The sequence below is a fragment of the Ammodytes marinus genome (assembly GCF_949987685.1).
Source record: "Ammodytes marinus genome assembly, chromosome: 18".
NCBI lineage: Eukaryota > Metazoa > Chordata > Actinopteri > Uranoscopiformes > Ammodytidae > Ammodytes > Ammodytes marinus.
Window position 1 is genome coordinate 23,880,088 of NC_137222.1, and position 18,882 is coordinate 23,898,969.

Sequence of the window (18,882 nt, forward strand, 5' to 3'; positions counted from 1 at the left end):
CTAACGTCCTACTCATACTCATTTTGACGTCAATTTGAGTATGTGACGGTTGTGTATGCGAGAAATGTCCGGATGAGTACTACCTTCTGGTAACATTTTGTGTATGGATCGACAGGTTACTTTTCCTACTCAACCGCCCCACAATGCAATGTGTCCTTTCAAACAGCATGGAAGTTTTTTTTTGTATTCTTTATTGTTTCTGTATACTACAGTGTAAACGGTCTGTCGAACCTCGCATACACAATGGATCGTTACGTAGAAAGTATGGAGTATATACATCATGTTGAGTATGTAGGGGGGATGGTGTTAGTATGGCTTTTTGAACACAGCCCCAGATAGAGGCTCCAAGCTCCAAACATCAGAGGGGACTGCAATCGTCCAAAATAGGTTTTTCGACTTTATTCCATGTTCCTGAGCTTTTTTCAAAATAACATATTTGAGAGCTGCGATCGCAACAGAGAAACCGTGGTATTTTTCTGCTTCAGGTTATCATACCTTTAAAATATCATGCTAGCCCACCCCTAGGTCATTCTGCCACCTGATTGGCTATGTGCTCCAGCTGGCTGCTCTCTCTGGGGCTCTGCTCTGTCAGGTCAGCACTGAGCTGCCACACACACACTGTTCCATCCGCTCTGCCCACTGCCAGCAGCTCAGGGTTGTGTTGGTTGAAGGCCAGACAGGTGGCAGCCAGGGCCGGTCCTCCATGCTCTATGGTGGCTGCTGCCTTCAGGGACCGCCGGCCCAGGTCAAATATCTGCACCGAGCCTGACAGAGAGAGAAGGACGAGGTTTCAATAAGGACACAGCCTCACGTACTGCTGCTACATTGACATGACACAGCACATCATGCTGTAGTGGTAGAACTGGTTGACCATCCAGATGGGAGGATTGACCTTTGAGACATACTGGATGAAACGCGTAGCTCCAACTCAAAGTTCCTCATCTGGATCTGATGTGTCACATTCAACCAGAAAATATATGAAGTGATCATTTATAGTGTTTTCCTGATTTATAGTGTTTTCCTGATGTGTGAATGAACACACCTAAGGGAGATGAGAGCACCTATCTTTAAACTTTAGAAAATAACTTATCTAGACTATTCTGTGCTGTCACACTCATGTCAGTAAAGCATCTTAACCTAGAGGCTAACATTTATATCCACATCAAATCACATTGATGAAAAGATAGGCCTACACAGCGCTTTCCTGATTATGTCACCACTTTTAAATTCCGGCTATGTATTTATATCCGTAAAACTGAATTTTTCTAACCCTTTTTCCTATTCATCTCTGTGCATAATGTAGTTTGTACACAGGCATTAAGAGCCATTGGCAGATAGACACACACATATAAAACGTCCTGGCAGGGCGCAATTGTGATTGCTGAAAACCTCCTTGCACCCCCATATGCCCCGCTGCTATGTCTCAATCCGAGGCTAAAACACTGTACACCATCCACATACACAAGCATTTATCTGCTGTACCTTGTCCGGTGGCTACAGCAAAGACCAGTGGTCTGGTAGGAGACCACTGCACCTGGAAGGCGTAGGAGTCAGACACCCTGACAGAGAGCAGAGGGCTGGCCTGCAGCAGGGAGTGGAGGTGGGCCACGCCGTCTGTCCCTGCACTCACAAACAGGTTCCTGTGCAAAACAAAGAGGCTTTAGACACACCTGTTCAATAGCTGCTGATCACTGCAGTACTGATCAGTCAACCATTACAGCAGCAGTCATTGGCAATCAAAGTCCCAGGCTCCTGTCAACAATATATTGAAGAAGAAAATGTATTATAGAAACACACAAGTGAAGAGAGCAACACCTGAGATCTGAACAAACAACAGTAGTGCAAGGACACAGTGTAGAGATGAGGTGCAGTGCACCATGGAAATATAAAATAGAATGCAAAATTAGATTACATTTAGACAAAATCAAATACCTAACAAGGAAATGAAAAAAATAACTAGTGAAATAGGATACCGTACATGTAATATAATGTTAAATATAATAGAAAATATGTATATGTAGTATGTACAGATGTATTATAGTGTGTGTGAGTGGTGACCTGTGGAAAGGGGAGCAGTGAATGGAGTGGACAGGCCCACTGCGAGGCCTGAAGGAGAAGACAGCGGGGGCTCTGAGCGGAACACTGAGGCCCTGTGCAGGAGCTGCAGCCTGGGTCTGGGAGGAGAAGGAGCAGCGCAGCAGCAGGCCGCCCTCTGAGCCTACCAGGAAGGTGTCAGGGTCCCAGGGAGACAGGGCCAGGGCTGTCACCCCCACCACACTGCTGCCTCGGGCCTACGGGACAACACAGACACCTGCTACTCACTGCCCACACAGCACACACATTTTACTAATATGAAACATTTATTCTGATCTGCCACAACTATTAAAGTATTTTTTACGATCCTTAGTATGACGCAAATGTGTCTGAAGTAAGCTTCAGTGCTTACTCTTTACCTGACTTTACATTAAGACATTAAGAGCACCTTGCATTTACCTTGGAGTCTACTCATTAGTAACGGAGAGCACCAGGTGTCATCTCTGTAGACACTTCCTTTATTTAGTTATTCCTGGGTCTAGCTTGAACTTTGAATATGAATGCTAGACTATGCTTTAGCCCAACTAAAAATGCCTGGGCCAATCAGGGCTGGCGTTGAAGCCAACGTTGGTCCCTTATAGTGGAAGGAAGCTGTTCTATCTGTTGGGTTTGGTTCCAGTGTGGTCGTTCATGGGGAGGCTCACCTTGAAGCCAGTGCTGCTGCTGTGTGGAACCTGCTGTCGTGCTAAGGCGTAGGCAGCGTGAGCAATGAGCCTGCTCTGGTCTGAGTCCACCGTCCACAGCAGCACCCGTCCTCCTGAACAGGCACTCAGCACCCCAAACTCTCCTTTCCTCTGCAGGGGCACCCAGGCTACCTGCACACACATCACAGAGGAATGGACTACACAGTGGGACCTTATCATGTGTGTGTGTTGCACACAAGTTCTTTGTATGATCCCTGACAGCAGTGTACTGCAGTAGAAGGATTTAGGTTTTTGAAGGAGAAAACCAATTACCAGTAGTTTTTTACAGTCTACATGTACCTCTTATGTTGTCAAATATTGTGTTCATACTGTGATTTTCATTTGAACTCATGAAATCCATAAGATGTCTGTCCTTCCAGGGAGAGTGATCCCTCTTCTGTTTTTCTCCATTGATTCCCAGTTGAGGGGTCTTTGTACAGATATGTTAGCCTTATCTGAAGGGTCTAAGGACAGAGGAGGCTGCATGCTGCATGTCAACTCTATCTGTGTTCACTCACCTGATAAACAGGTTCTCTGTGGCTGTCTGCTGACATCCCAGTTTGAGCCAGCACAGGGTCCTGAGTCTGCCTGGTGTCCCACACCACCACCTCCCCACTGTACAGGCCTCCTACACACACACACACACACACACCACTTGTAATGTGTAATCGCACAAACACACATACCTCAGTGAAAATCATGAAACAAGCCATGGAAAGGGTTTATTCTGCTATTGTGGGACATCTGAAAGAATCAGAGTCTTTGAACGTATTCACTGCCAGGACAAAAACTATAATAATTTAGATTTAGATATGTTACATTTTTAAGAAGCAAAATGTTTTATATCTGTAGATATGTAACAAATAAGATATTTGACAAACTAAATAGAAACTTGTCAGAGCTCCCGAACATCTTTGTCATTTGTGCTTTACAATTTCTTGCTACTGGCCTGCAAAAATGTACACAACCGCTAGATTTTTGCGCTTAGTTAAAATCACCAGATTTATTGGTTAGGCTTAAGTCAACACTAATACAGCCATATAAGAAATAGGTATACGCTATTTGATGTGGATTGACCAGTTAATTAAACACATACTTCTGGATGTAACACAATTAAAACTGTTACGTTAGGCTATTTATCTGCTGTGACTTTAAGGCTAGGAATGAGACTAAGCATACTGAAGATAATGCAAGAATGTCAGAATAAGGGTTTTCCATTCAAATGTATCATTAGCTTTCTAATCTCCTCTGAAATATATTTGTTTTCATCGGGCGGGGCTTAAGAGCAAAACCTGACACTAACCCTGCGTCCCCACCAGAGTATCACTGTCAGCTGGCTGCTATTCATTTTCAATGAACGCTTGTGTGCAAAAGTGTTGTGAGCATCAGTGAGTGAGGTTTTACCAGCCCTTGTTCTGTATAGCTTCTGTAAACCTGACAGCCTATTCACACACCAGGAGTGATGTCTGCAGCCCTGCCAGCGACTGCTCCAGAGGCTGGCAGGGAGATAGGAGCGACCTGAGCGCCCACAGGCGTATGTGTTGCTTTTGGTGGGGACGTAGGGTAAGACACAGACAGGCCAAGTTCTAGACAGTTAGATTAGGGTGGGCCTTTATACATTTTAGGTGAATTTACGCAAGCCGAAATGTTTTGCCCTTGTAAGATCTCTGCGTCTGCTTTTTGGCACATTTACTGTGAATTGTGTAGAACACAATATGCAAATAAACTTTGAGTGTTGCTGTGTGGGAGATTTGATTCTTGCATGTTTTTTTTCCAAAATGTTTATGAATAACATATAATATACATTATATACAACATAATGTATCTTTTTTTTTTTTTAATCGCAGTATTAACTGTAGGCAGCCTGAGCTGATTGAAGAGAAAGCTTTGGAACTGGGCAACCTGGATGGTGGTAGTCCAGAGCTATATACTATACACACTATATAGATATATATTCCTTCCACTATTGGCTCCGATGTCCAACTGGGTGAAAATAGTAGCCAGCCGAGGTCACAACTCTGCTAGGGGGGTCTGGGGGTATGCCCCCCCCGGGAGATTGTTTTTTACCTTTTTAAAGTGAAATGCATGAATCTGGTGCACTTTGAGAGGAAAATTAAGAGGCTAAATCTGAGGAATTTTGTGTGAACAAATAATTTGGGGACACTGGGTCTGATGAATTAGAAGCAATTGAAGAAAGATGCATGGATTTTCCATGGAAATATAAATTTGAAATAAAATATTATGGAGGGTCCTCTGGGATGGGCTTGGTGCTCTTTTTCTTTTACGGGACATATTTTTCTGTAATATTCATGCATTTAAATGCAGTGAGAGGAACGAAGCAGAAGAACTCTGTTGTCCAGTTATCTTTTTTCCACAGACGAGGCTGAAATAGGCTATAGACTATACACAGTGCATGGGCAACTGAGGGCAGCCCCATTTTCAAATATTTTTAAATAAACTCAATACACACTGTGCATGCCATGGACGTGAACGTGACGTGATCAGTTAACCTCGGATTACCTCCCAGATGAACTGATTCAATTATTAAGCTATTAACTATCTACCAAAACATTGTATTCCTTTTATTGTATGATAATTCACATTTACATAATATGATGTTGATATCAAACACACAAACTGAAAAAGAAAACGAAATAGAAAAAAAAATTGGGGGGGCCCCCTGGCAGTCGGGACCCTAAGCAACCGCTCATTTCGCTTATGCCTCGGGCCGGCTCTGCTGACCAGTGACCACTATAAGCGGGTGGGTAACTTGGAGGCAGGCTGTCCTGCCCACCCAATAATACAATTAGAAGCAATGCATGGTAATGGTATATTCTTTAGTATTAACTAATTGTCTGAATTTTATTTGACATTTTCTTGGACAGCGAATGAACAGGTCCGTCCGATAGTGGGTCTGGACTTTCACCTAAAAAAAAAAAAGTCCTGGCCCCTGGCTACCGCCGGCCCTGGACACAGATGTTAGGAGTATTGACTTGAGCCCATTCAGAGTGTACTAGCATGCTGCTATAGAGTGAGTGTACCTGCGATAAGTGCGGGCTGGTTGGGGTGACAGCACACAGCAGTGACTGCAGTGTGAACGTCTATGACCAGGTCAGCCTGTTTGGGCTTCACACCTCCACGGTCCAGGTTCCACGTACAGACATAGGACCGCTCAGTGCTCCAGTCCCCCTCGTCAATCCTGCCAACCAAAAAACACAAGAGCTTTGTGTAATTAATTCCTTGCTAACTAGACATTTCATGCATTTGCTTAAGTGAGGTGTGAGGACAATAGTTCTGAAATCATTGAGCGATGTTGGGTGTGCAATGGTTACCATTTTCTAAGTAAATAACAGACTGAAATGGGGTGAAAAACATTCAGGACTACCTTGGTGGAGTGTGTTTACATGAAGTGACATACGTACCGACCGTAGGCACAGGCAATAACTGAACCTGTGCAGCTCCACGACACACTGGTGACATGCAGATCTTTCTCTTGAGCACTGGGATGTTGGAGACAATGAAGGCATGAGACCTGGAGACATGAAACGGTACAGAAAAAACTCTTTATGGAGATACAATCAAGCCCAGTCTGTGTCACAATGCTGCTGTAAAATAATTAGGCAGAAGCTGCTCCATTCACTGCTAGAGTCACAGTAGTATCGAAGTAATGCATTGTAGCCTGTCATGGCTAACAGTTAATGAAAAGATCTCCCTTACGCCAGGGCCAAAGATTCATTTTTTTTAAAGTCATTTTTAATTGATTTTATATTGTCTTATTGTTGTTTATTATTCGTCTATTTTGTTTGACTTGATGTCAAACGCATGATTGTCTGTTGGTAGTTTTTTATGTACAGACTCCACTCACTCTGGTGTGTTGCAACTGGGGATCCTAAATGAATCAAATCAAGATCAAAGCATCGGCTCATTGGACGAAGACACACTTTCAGATTCTCGCCTGGTTTTCGCTGTCACCTGACAAAATCAGAAAAACACCCTTTTTTGTGCGATTCCCACTTGGTCCTACTCACCAGGTGACTGTGGTTCTCCCAGTTGACCTGGAAGCCATCGAAGGCGTGGCTCTTGGCGTTTTTGCCCAGCTCTCTGATGACCTGGTCCTGTACTCGCAGCAGGAAGGCGTGGAGGCCTGGGGGCTCTGGCTCACCATGGTCTGCCTGGAGGAGGTGCTCCGTGCCAGGGGGCTGAGGCTGGGACGTCTGGGTCCAGATGCTGGTGGAACACACAGTCTGGACCTCTGCCTCAGCACTGTGCAGCGCTGCCGTCTGACAGCTTCTCTGAAAGGGTTAGGACAGCAAATAAAGGCCCCTTCTGCTCAGGGATGCAAATCATTCCTATAGTGATTGCAATTCCAAATGTGATATACAGAATTAAGCAACGTTGGGGTAGCAACCTGTTCATCTTAGCTTTGCAAACTGTCAATGACTTCACACTGGAGGAAGATAAAGTAGGGCCAAAGCTACCCTAGGGAAGGATCTAGTTTGGTTAACTGAAGCTACTTAGAAAAAGTAGTTCAAATTACTTTGTAAAAAAGGGGAAAATTGATCATGTAGGCCCAGCAAGCCTCAGCAAAATGAAGGTAGACTATTAGTTTCATAACATGGCGTTAACTACTCCCCGACACCGCAATTTATGAGCCTGAAGTAGGTGCAATATAGATGTACTGTGTGTTGTGGTCACGTTATCATTATTTAAAACGTGTAAACAGTATCGGCTACATTAACATTATCCTTGCACAAATAAAATGTCCAGTGGCATTGGTTGGTTATCCTCTTCGGGAAATCTCTCCCCTGTTGAAGTTACTTTAGTGACTAGCTAGTAGCTACTAGTATCGTGTGATCCCTAGTTCCATTTCCCTCCGTGGTTGTAATCATACTCATTTGTTTCTCTAACACGAGATATTCTTATTCGGCATCAAGTAGAGATTCATACCGACTCCTGCGCAGACTGCTGGGACTTCCTCCACACAGACTGGATGTGTACCGAGTCCAGGGCTTCGTCAGTAAACATGCTAATACAGTATGGGCTTTGCTCGGGCTGAAGAATGATTCAACGATGAACATGAAACATGTTAACTAGCGTTTGTCAGAATGGTGACCGCGCAGCTAGCTAGGTCTCGCTTTGTAGCTAGCATCAGAACGTTTGACGGCGCTGGTTTCCAAATGTATGGAGTAAAAGGGATAGCTAGGAGCGTTACCTTGGTTACGGAGAGAATGTCCAAACACAAGAGATATATCCCGTCCTCACTTCCGCTTTGTCTCCAGGATACAAATCCTAACCTTTTCTTAAAATTGAACAATAAAGAAAGAAAGAAAGAAAGATAAGAACACGTGATTATCTGTTTCCAACACATATAGGGTTGAAGCGTTCTCAGGTATTAAAACATATAATATATTGTGAATGCATCTGTACTTCCTGTAACAGCCGGTGCGAGACGGGACAGTAGCCTACTCACACTGCTCGTATGTCTCATTTACAATGCTTGTTAATATGCTATTTTAATAGATGTAAATTACAGTTTTTTATTTATCCTTTTGTCCGACCTTTTTACACTTTGTTTATATTTGTTGTTTGTCTGTTTACACTTTTTTAAGTGTAGGCTATATTTCGGATTTGCAGCCTATTTGTAACGACGAGGGTAAGTGATGTGCAGCCGTTGCACGCGTGAGGGACAACTAGCCTACAGGACGTGTTTTTTTCTGAAAAATAATTAAGCAGCGCATTGGTGTATAAAGTAAGCCTACTTATAGCCTACATGCTATATAGGCCTACTTGAGGTTAAAGTTAAGGATATCTCACCGGAAAATGACTCCGGTAAAAGTTAGTCACCCGTAATAAAATCAATTGACTAAAAGTCTTAAAATTATAGGGCTGTCAAATTAACGCGTTAATTTCGATTAATTAATCACAGAAAAATTAACGCGATTAAAAAAATTAACGCAGATTAATCGCACTTCTATAGTGCCCTTTGACCCGGTGCTAAAGGGGTGAGACGAGAGCGCATCTTGTGGACGCAGCCCGCACGGGATTAAACAGTAAAGAAAGAAGCAGGGCAAAGGGGCCGAGGTCTCTATAGATGTGTTATGGGATGTTTCGGGCAAATAAGCAATTATTTTATTCTCCGCAGTGTCTGTGAATTATTCATTTAGTGGCCGCCAACAATGTAGGCTAGGTTCAAAACTCAAGTAGCCTATCTCTCAATCTTCCTCCGTGTCTCACTTTCGTTTGCTAGCTGCGTGTGTATCTATTTTTGGCTTTGAGTAGTACGATGGCGAATGAGTCGGCGCTATGCGCAGCTTTATTTCATGTAGCCTAGAAACCTGGCTAGAGAGAGAGAGAGAGAGAATCTACAGCTGTTTATAAACAGGCAAAAAAGTGTCATATAAGTATGCGATTAATTTAGATTAATTAATCACAGAGCCTGTAATTAATTAGATACATTTTTTAGCCCTACTTAAAATAGCTTAGATTAAATCTACTTTAGTATCAAAAGCCAGGTAGCCTATTAAAATGTAGGCTACTGTAGGCCGACAGAAGTAAAAGTACAAAAAAAAACAGAAATAGTCCCCCCCTAATTTCAATCACTTTTATTTGAATTTAAACTTGTAATGGAAGCCTATTTCTACCTCTCCTCTCTTATTCTATACTCTTCCATCCCTCTCCTCTAAAAAAACAAGAGTTAACATTACCAAAGCAATAGCTAAGAAATACAATTAATTCTAGTTAAAAAAGAAAAAGAAAAGTAGGCCTAGAGGTATACATTTTTCTTTATGTAGTGAATATAAAAACTAACTAAGTAAAGATACTCCAAAAAATCTGCTGTAAAGACGTAACTTAAGTCCTTTACACCACTGGGTGAAACCATGATATGTAGGCTAAAAATGTAGGTAGTATTTGTATTTATTACTATAGTCAACTACAGTTACAAGAAATACCATTCTGTTTCTGCAATTTAAAAAAAAGTCAACACTGGCAATCATTTTTATAAAACCTGAATCAACCCAAAACTGTTTATTTGAAAAGCCACTGGCAACAAAGTGCAGGGTATTATTATTCAACGGGACACATCAAAAAGGAATAATTACCAACTGGTCACATCAAGAGTCTGGAGCGCCCCCACACATTTCAGAAAAAATAGATCATCTTCTGTAAATAATCAGATTATTCTAGAAGATTGTGCTGGACCCAAAGTAGTCTGTGCCTGATTCAAAGTGTTTACATGCACATTGGCTCAAGCTGCTATGTCTGTTGGCAAGGCAAAGAGCCACATTTGAACATGTCAGAGCAGAACAAGTGCCTCCTATAACAGCCACAAATGCACCTGTCAGGTCATGTGTCTAGTAGAAACACATTGACTTTTGTCAAGATTGAAATCTACTACGGAAAAAAATGAACATTCTTAACATGTGTGACTGGTCTAATGGAAGCAAGTATGTGATAAACAAAAGCACAGTTCAAGGTTTTTGTCAAATTTGCAGCCGACGTGCCCAAAATGTGACCCCACCTCCTCCAAAAAAAATCATGTATACATTTTATTTATTGTAACAAAGCAAAACTGGTACACTTCATTTAATGTGAAACAGCTTTCCAGCAGAAGAGGAGAAAACACTGCAGACTCCACAGGACTCTACAGGTAAGGAAAAAAAAAAAACTCTCCCGTCTCAAAATGTTAAGCCAAGCTCAAATTTAGTTTTTAGGTTGTTTTTATAAAAAAAATGACATTTCAAACCTTAACAAGACGTCCAGAGTTGGTGTCAAAGAAGCCCCTCTGCCCCGACCATTAAACTGTACAATTAATGTCTTACCCCAAGAACTGTCATTTTCCAATTGGACATAGAAATCGCTATTGTCCGTATCTTTAAATCTACGTATGATGACGTGCAGAAAGCTACAAATTATTTATTTTTTTAAATGACTTTGCGTGTCTTTGGGAGATGAAAGAGAAAGACAGAGCTGGTCTAAAGACATGGCGGGATGGACAGGCTGTGGCTGCAGAGGAAGAGGTCGGACAGGCTTTATGCACAAACACACAGGAACGTTTTTTTTTTACAACCCCATCCCCCCCCCCCCCCCCCCCACTCCCTCCTCTCTCTACACACACACAAAAACAAACAATTTTTTTTTCCTCGCTCCCGTGGGTTTGTAGGACGATGACAGGGAGAACTGGGGCACGGTGTTGGGCTCAAACCTTTAGTCATCCTCACCATCATCCTGGAAGAAAAAACAAATCACTGTTACTTGAGTTAATGTCAGACATCTTTACAAACAGCTGGGACGCCATCACTCATATTTTATAAATATTATATTATTAATATATAAATAGTTGACCTTCCAATATTATATTCATTGTATGAAGAGAGAAATACTCAAATCAGATCAGTTTTATTTGTATAGCCCAATATCACAAATAGACATTTGCCCCAGTGGGCTTTACATTCCATACAATATGATAGCAGGGAGATGGGCAGAGGGGGAGGAGGGGGGGTTGTTGCTGACGTTTCAGTGAACCACACACGTTTCGCTCAACTAGATAAGCCGATAGAAAAATGTGTATGCAGTACCCATGTTTTCACCAGAACAGATTTATACCACACAATGTTGAATAAACATACTTTGTAGTAAAATGTGGAGAATTGGACCTGCGTGTGACAATCAACAACACTACTAAATTCCCATATAAATTGGTTGTAAGCTGAAAAAAGTGGTTTGGGGTTTAGTTACACTTTAAACAAAACAAGTTGAGTCCTACACTTCTAGAGACTGCATGTCACGAGTCATATTTCCAAAAACAATACATCATGTCAGCCAGGCAACCAACCAACGTAAAAAATGAATTACCGCCATGTACCGTTTGTTTACCTGGGCTACATGACCAGACAATAATAAATGAATTCAAATATGGGTGTAAGGAATATGACCTTGATACAGAAAGGATCCCATGAACACTCTAGTGAATGGATTGTCCTGATGACTCCTGGTATATCCTCACCTCTCCATCTTCTCCTTCACCATCCTCATCGTCGTCGTCATCCTCCTCTCCCTCGTCGATGTCTTCCAGTCCTTCCTCATCATCATCATCATCATCCCCGTCACCTTCCTCGTCCTCCATGTCGGGAACCTGGGGAACAGAACACACTTTACAACTGACCACGGCTTGGAGTCAGCCATTCTCCAGAACGCTCCATTTCAAAATCGCTTTGTGTCAAAATCAGTGAATATCTCCTAACGATCCTGACAGGTAGGGGATATTCACTGACTGTGACAACAAGTCTTCTCCAGAGTCGCTGGAGAAATGTGTGCATGGTGAAACAGTTTGTGTATTTACACAGTGTCCCACATCCCAGAATGACAGAGGGCCGTGTGACACAAACGCGGTGCCATGCGTCAAGTGAGACGCCGCTCTGATCAGATGAAGAGGGTGAATGGAGAGCAGACGTGCTGGGGCTGAATCTCTAACAGCATCTCCATGGCTGTGAGGCACCAGTCGGTTAAACCTTTAAATGCCCGCTGTCGGCACCAGAAATAACAAGCCGATCAGGTATTAAATTCAACTGCATTTGATCACTCATTTGTAAGCCATGCTTGTTTTTCCTCTCCTCTCACCCGCGTTAAACTTTCTTCATGCACACAGTTTCGGAAAAAAAACTTCCAAAATCGCTGTAGTACGCATGCCAAGCCAGTAGTTGGCGCCGGTGACACTTGTAGCCTAGTAGATAGCTCTTGCAATCGGGGGCCTATCCGAAAAGTCCAATCTCCTTACCTATAAGCCTCCTTTCCTATGCCTTAACCCCTAAACGTCATCGGGGTTAAGGAGAGATGAAAGGTGCTTCCTATCGAACATAGGAAAGGACAGCGTTGTTTCAAATGAATTCGACTCCACCTTTCCTAACCGACGTCATTGCGCGACGGCGAGTATTGCTGACGTGAGTCATAGCGTGAAACTTCCTTCTCCGAAAATGGACTACAACAAGCGCTCGTTTGATCCATGCGTTCTTTTCATATTGATTTTAATCAGGTTGTCGCCAACAGAGTGAGAATCACTCCCATATATCCCAATTCACATGTGGAATAAAAAGAGGCTACACTTGTGTTGATGTTGAAATGAACTGCCCCCAGTAACTTCATTAAATGTGAAGTTGGTATTTTATTTTCTTATGGTGTAAATTATGTGCTACGAAAATAACTATTATGATGTTGGTCTTTTATGAGTTCTTTATTATCTTTAGCCTGTGTGTGTGTGGGGGGGGGGGGGGAGGGGGAGTATTTTGTTTTAGCCGAGTTAAATCTTCCTCTCTTCTCCTCTCCTCTCTTCTGTTTTACCTCTCGTTCGTATTCGTGTAGAGTCGGTAAACTCCGGCGGTGGCCTGTTGCTTTAAATCTTGCCGCCGTAAAGGATTATGGGATACCACTATCTCCTTTCCTTTAGCATAGGTTAGCCAGGAGTAACCTATGCTAAAGGAGGGTTAAAGGATGAATCGAGGCTCCTTTCCTATGCCTTTCCTAAGCATTTTGGTTATTCGGATCACCTATCTGCCGAGCACTTCCGGGTCATCTCGATAGGAAAGGAAATTTCCTATGCAAAAAAAAGTTTTCGGATAGGCCCCTGGTGTATGTGAACAATTCTTTTAGCTTTTGGTGTGAGGGCTCAGGGTTACGTTATGTATTGCAAATGAAAAAGGGGTCTGTCTTATTTCACCATGTAGTAGAACTCTTGAAAACAGAAGACATGCTGCTAGAGACTGGGGCGCAGCAGAGCTGTGAAGGGGGGTTTGTCCAGTGACATGCTTTTAAAGTGAAGCCACAGCCTTAGCAAATGCTCTGTTTGTATTAAGAGTAACTTGACTGCTGCATCCTGAGCTATAGTGTTTTTTAAATGTAGAAAGCCGTGTCCGGTGCATTACCGGTAATGACAAGTTTGTCAGTCGCTAGAAAAGCCGGCAGAGCACATCTTTCACCAGCCACGGTGGTCTCAATAACTTACTACGCTCTTAGAATACATTCACCTGCATTTGGCGAGTGTTATAGTCGAGCCCTGCACGAGACTCTCCGCTGATCACAGTGCATGTTGTCTCAAATCAATGCAGGACTCAGCTGTCCGGTGATAAGCAAACGGTACAGCACCAAAGTTTAACAAGAAACTTTAGAAAAGACACTTGGGATAACTCTCTCAGATGAAAACCTCTGACTTGGCTCGATGTTGTGTGTACATCCGTCAGGTACGCGTGTCTGATGACGGGCCGTTATCTTAATGTGCACAATCGTAACAGGGTTGGGTGAAGTTTGCCAATAGCCACATTGTCCTATACAACACATTAATTGTGTTCAGTGACGATATTTATTCATTTCTACAAGTCAAAAATGCAGAAATATAATAAAGCGCTCTCTGCCTCTCTCTCCGTCTGCCCGTCTTTCTCTCGTTCTTTCTAGGGATGGGGCCGATCCGATCCAGTATCGGATCCGATATGGCCGAAATCCGCGTATCGGATATCGGACTGACAGCTCCGATATTAAAAAAATAAATAAAATAAAAAATGTTTTCTTTACTATGAAAGAGCGAACGAGCCGTGCGAGCATGCGCCGACGTTCGGTGGAGGGTGAGAGGACACCACTTTCTAATTAGACATACAGTACATATCAGTTTGTTAGCCAGTGAGCTAACCAAAGCTAACCCAAGTCAAGGAAGTGGAGAGGCTTCTGCACTGTGACAAATTCTACCATGTAAAATACAGCCAGAGAGAGGAAGACTGTTCAGACAAACACACCACCACATATTCTAGTGGGGCAGAAGTGATCATTGAGAAGGATTTTTTTTGTATGACTCAATAATTCTGCCTTTAAGATAAACCTATATGCATTTGTGTAAATTTCTTGCTCTTTTAAATTAGAATTGTTTAAGCCTTCCTAGCCTTACACATAACATCACCACCAGCAAAAAAATGTACAACAATTATGATATTGTATCGGACAGTATCGGTATCGGCCGATATCCAAAACCCAGATATCGGAATCGGATCGGAACTAAAAATTGTGGATCGGTGCATCATTCTTTCTCCACTGCACACTCAGTCACTCGGACAGCATCGGCAAAAAAAAACTGAAAAACAGAAGAAGCTGGTATTCTATGGGCACATCCCTAATGCCTTATATTAAAGGGTGTGGTGCAGGTCACAGGGGCCTGTCTGTTTGAAACCCACCAGGTAGTACTGCAGGGGGTTGGGCCAGATGTCGTCCTTGATCACCTCTCCCAGCTCGTCTGCTCCGGCGTCAGAGTGGTCGGTGAACCAGGTGAAGAAGCTCTCGGGCTCCTCGTGCTGCCTCTTCTTCCCCGCTTTGTTGGGTGTCTGGCCCGCACGCTTCGTCAGGTCCTGGGGGAAAGGAGAGCGAGTTCAGTCAACATTCAAGGCTGTTGTATAGGCTAGGAGTAAAATACTGCAAAGAGTATAGCACTGAAGTCAAATAATTACACAATGATTTGTTAAAAAGGTCACATATGCTAATTTTAACGTTCAAAAATTGTAATTTGGGTTTCCACAAAGAAAATGTTTCTCAAAGTGCCATTGCCCCCTCTCTCTCTCTTTTCAGCCTCCGTCTGAAATGCTCCGTTTTAGAGCTCGTTTCTTTGAAAGCGGCACTAGGTAGGAATTTTGGTTTGGCGAGTGTGTTTACATGTGTTACATTATTCAGCTGTTGCCGTGATGTCTATAGGGCAGGCTGTGGCTAACAATGATGCTAACGTTAGTTGATATAGCTTTTCAGTGTAAGTCGACTTATTCATTTGTATGCAACCCTGATACATAACTTGGATGACGTGACTTTAGGCACGGAGTACAGCTTCTAAATGTCTCGGCGTAGGACCATAGACTGTAGGTTGGTGTTGCTCTCTCCAACGTGTAAAAGCCTGTCCAATATTCACTCTGGTCCAGCTTCTTGCTCGGTCACTTTCTCTGTTTTGGTTCCTGGCTTCCTCCGTTACCGTTCTCCTCTGTCTCCATTGTACCTGATCTACACATCTAATAATAGGTCTAGGAATGGGGTCGATCCCATCCAGTGTCGGTAACGGGTCCGATATGACCGAAATCTACGTATCGGACAGCTCCGATATAAATCCGATTTTTTTATTTTTTTTTTTAAAGATTTTAACTATGAAAGAGCGTGCGAGCAGGCGCCGATGTTCGGTGGAGGGAGGAGAAGACACCACTTTCTAGTTGGACATACAGTGCATACCAGTTTGTTAGCCACTCAGCTAACCAAAGCTAACCCCACTCAAGGAAGTGGAGAGGCTTCTGCACTGTGCTACAAATTCTAAAATGTAAAATACAGCCAGAGAGAGGAAGACTACACACAGACAAACAGACCACCACATATTCTAGTGGGGCAGAAGTGATCATTGAGAGGGATTATTTTTGTGTGACTCTATAAGTTATACTTTCATTCAAATATTGCACCGTCTGCCTTTAAGATCAACCAATATGCATTAGTGTATATTTCTTGCTAATTTCTATTTGTAAGCGGCCCTTGGACTGTAAAAGTTAGAGGAACACTGGTCTAGAAACACCGACGAGGATCAATATTAATGTTGGGAAAACATTTTGCATAATAAAAGGTGAAAAAAAAACCTAACATAACATACTGTAAAATCACATACAAGCCAAAAAAAACTGGAGACCAACCTTGCCATCTTTCCATTTGATCTCAGTGGATTTGGAAACGGGGTCTCCGCTCTCGTTGACGTTAAACTCTTTGGAGAGGGCTTTGTTCTCGAAGTACGGGTTCTCGTCAAAAAACTACAAAAAAAAGAAAGGAAACATCTGTATGAGTGCACGACGTGACTATTTAGAATGTTCTGCACAAAAAAGCAAAACCTCACAGCAACTCACAAAATCTATTCTGTATCCAGACTTGATATCCTCGAACTCAGTGACCTCCACCCTCGACAAGTAATGCAGGGCCTCCTCATCCTCCTCCCCCAGAAGAGCTGAAACTACACGCACACACACACACACACACACAGTGTTAGGGCTCACCGCTTGTCTGCTATTATCATTTGAAAAATGTACACATTTTTAATAAATGAAGTCGATGAATGCTCATTACACTGGTGATAATTTCAGTAATAAGGACAGTTTACCTTGTGGATGGTTGACGAATGTTGTGACCCAGAAGTTGGGGATTTTGGCTATGAGATCTGATCGCTTCTGGAAGAATGGCTGGCGTAATTTGTTGTACTTCTGTTCTACTTTTAAGATTTCTTCACTAGCCTGTTCGTTCAGTCTGGGGACAAGAAAAAATACACCAGGCGTTGATAACTTGGTGCACACACGAACCCCATCAGCGTTCTTTGTCCACAAACAATGCGCAAACTCACCTGTCAATTTCATTCTGTACTTCGTCGATGTGTTCAATTGCTTCCTGCTGTTCTTTTTCTGAAAGGAAGAGAAACTTTTTTTAAAACACAAGATTTCTTTTTAGGTTCACACTGCTACAAATAACATATGGCTTCACTGAAACTACAAACAATGTTTCTGGTGGCTGAGGTTATGGTTAATAAAATTACATATTTTTATTTTATTCTAAATGTTATTTGTGCGACTTAAATAATGTATCTAGAATAGAGCATGATATGATCGTTTTGAAACCCTTTCCAGTTATCTGTAGAGTAAAATACTCCATAGGACGCACGGTGGTAAATAACGCGGGACGCCATGGTTGGTCTGTGTGTGTGAGAGGATCCATGGCATTACAGACCCTGGAGCTTCCTGTTGCTGCTAAAGGCGGCCTGGTTTGAATGAGAGGGCTTAACGACGTCTCGCTGGGATATGCTATACGCTTCAAAGTGATGTTAGCACACAGCGAGGTTCAACAGAGCCTAAGCAGCACGTCATACATGCCTTATTGTTCACACTGTCGCCTCAGAGAAACCATTAACGCACGCTTGTTTACATTTGGCTCAACGCGCGTGGTTATGAGAGAAAGGTACAGCTAGCGTTATCACTGCACGGCCTCTTCTCAATGGGACACGGGGAACAGTGAATAGTGCACTTGATGCTATTGCTAACGTGGTCAAACAATCGCTTCTGAAGCTTCAGCCACCTCGCACGTTCTTTCATCAATATATGAATACGACAAACCTCCCCAAACGGGCAGCATGAACAATAACTGCACGTCAGGGTCAATGCAAATATCGGCCTCCTTCATGTGATCTAGTAGCTAATGTAAGCTAGTAGCTAGCTAGCCTATCATGCTGGCTACATTGTTAGCATGCTACATCGTAAGCTGCAACAGTCTTTGACAGTTGCATTTTACCCCAGTGTTCCTATGCAATACATGGGCAATTAAGTTATTCGTGCTTTATCTTGGCAGTTCAACACGATACTACGCAACAAAACTTGGCTGAAGATAACAAAATGACGAAAACAAATGAAAATGGCGTTGCACAGGATAAGCGCCATTCCTTACCACAGGTCTCGTCTGATCCGTCGTGATTTGAATTCTCCTTCCTAGTGACTTTCGCCGTTGAGGCCGACATGGTTACAGTTTGCCGTGCCGCTTTTGTCCAGATGTATATTCCGAAAGGTTTTGAACGCTTCTCTAGAGGATAAAAGTAACTTCCACCTCACTCAGAGTGCGTGTCTTCCAGCCCCACGGTAAGGAGGAATGAGCGCAGCTCCGCACGCTTGATCCGCTCTGTGGCGCTCGGTCGGTCAACATATTTACCGTACTCTACCGCGCCCTGCTGGTCGGGGTGCGACACTGCTACTTAAAGCTACAGGCAGTACAGTCAACTCAAAGCTGTGGGCAACTACTTCGTTTTTGCTGTCCATCATCCATGTAATGTAAACAATATGTTATAACTGATTGCAGTTTCCTGATCTGTTTTGTAGGGTTGAACGAGCTATCTAGCCTAACTATTTTTAAAGAAGTGATGTAGCCTACTTAACAAAGGTAGCCTACTTAGTATGTTTGTATTACTTCTAAAACTAGATCTAAATGAGTTAAAACAGTGCTCACTGTACATGATGATTATGAGCTCCATGTTAATAATTTGGGATTTTAGGGAAATATACCAGCTGATTATAATATTTAAAAACTG

At 42.8% G+C, this 18,882-nt stretch overlaps 2 protein-coding genes across 2 annotated transcripts; both read right to left on the bottom strand.

The window, feature by feature from the left end:
* Positions 1–7,922, bottom strand: dync2i2 (dynein 2 intermediate chain 2). The gene is made up of 9 exons (XM_080046236.1): positions 7,725–7,922; positions 6,806–7,069; positions 6,200–6,309; positions 5,819–5,976; positions 3,296–3,405; positions 2,739–2,909; positions 2,059–2,291; positions 1,483–1,640; positions 1–765 (listed from the first exon to the last, which is right to left on the bottom strand). Exons 1-9 carry the CDS (start codon positions 7,800–7,802, stop codon positions 527–529), a joined length of 1,521 nt encoding a protein of 506 aa, XP_079902362.1. The 5' UTR covers positions 7,803–7,922; the 3' UTR covers positions 1–526.
* Positions 7,923–10,311: 2,389 nt separating this feature from the next.
* LOC307264798 (protein SET-like) lies at positions 10,312–18,459 on the bottom strand. The gene is made up of 8 exons (XM_080046307.1): positions 18,249–18,459; positions 17,158–17,215; positions 16,921–17,063; positions 16,670–16,773; positions 16,463–16,576; positions 14,987–15,157; positions 11,782–11,910; positions 10,312–11,003 (listed from the first exon to the last, which is right to left on the bottom strand). Exons 1-8 carry the CDS (start codon positions 18,316–18,318, stop codon positions 10,983–10,985), a joined length of 810 nt encoding a protein of 269 aa, XP_079902433.1. The 5' UTR covers positions 18,319–18,459; the 3' UTR covers positions 10,312–10,982.
* Between the last annotated feature and the right edge of the window lie 423 nt (positions 18,460–18,882).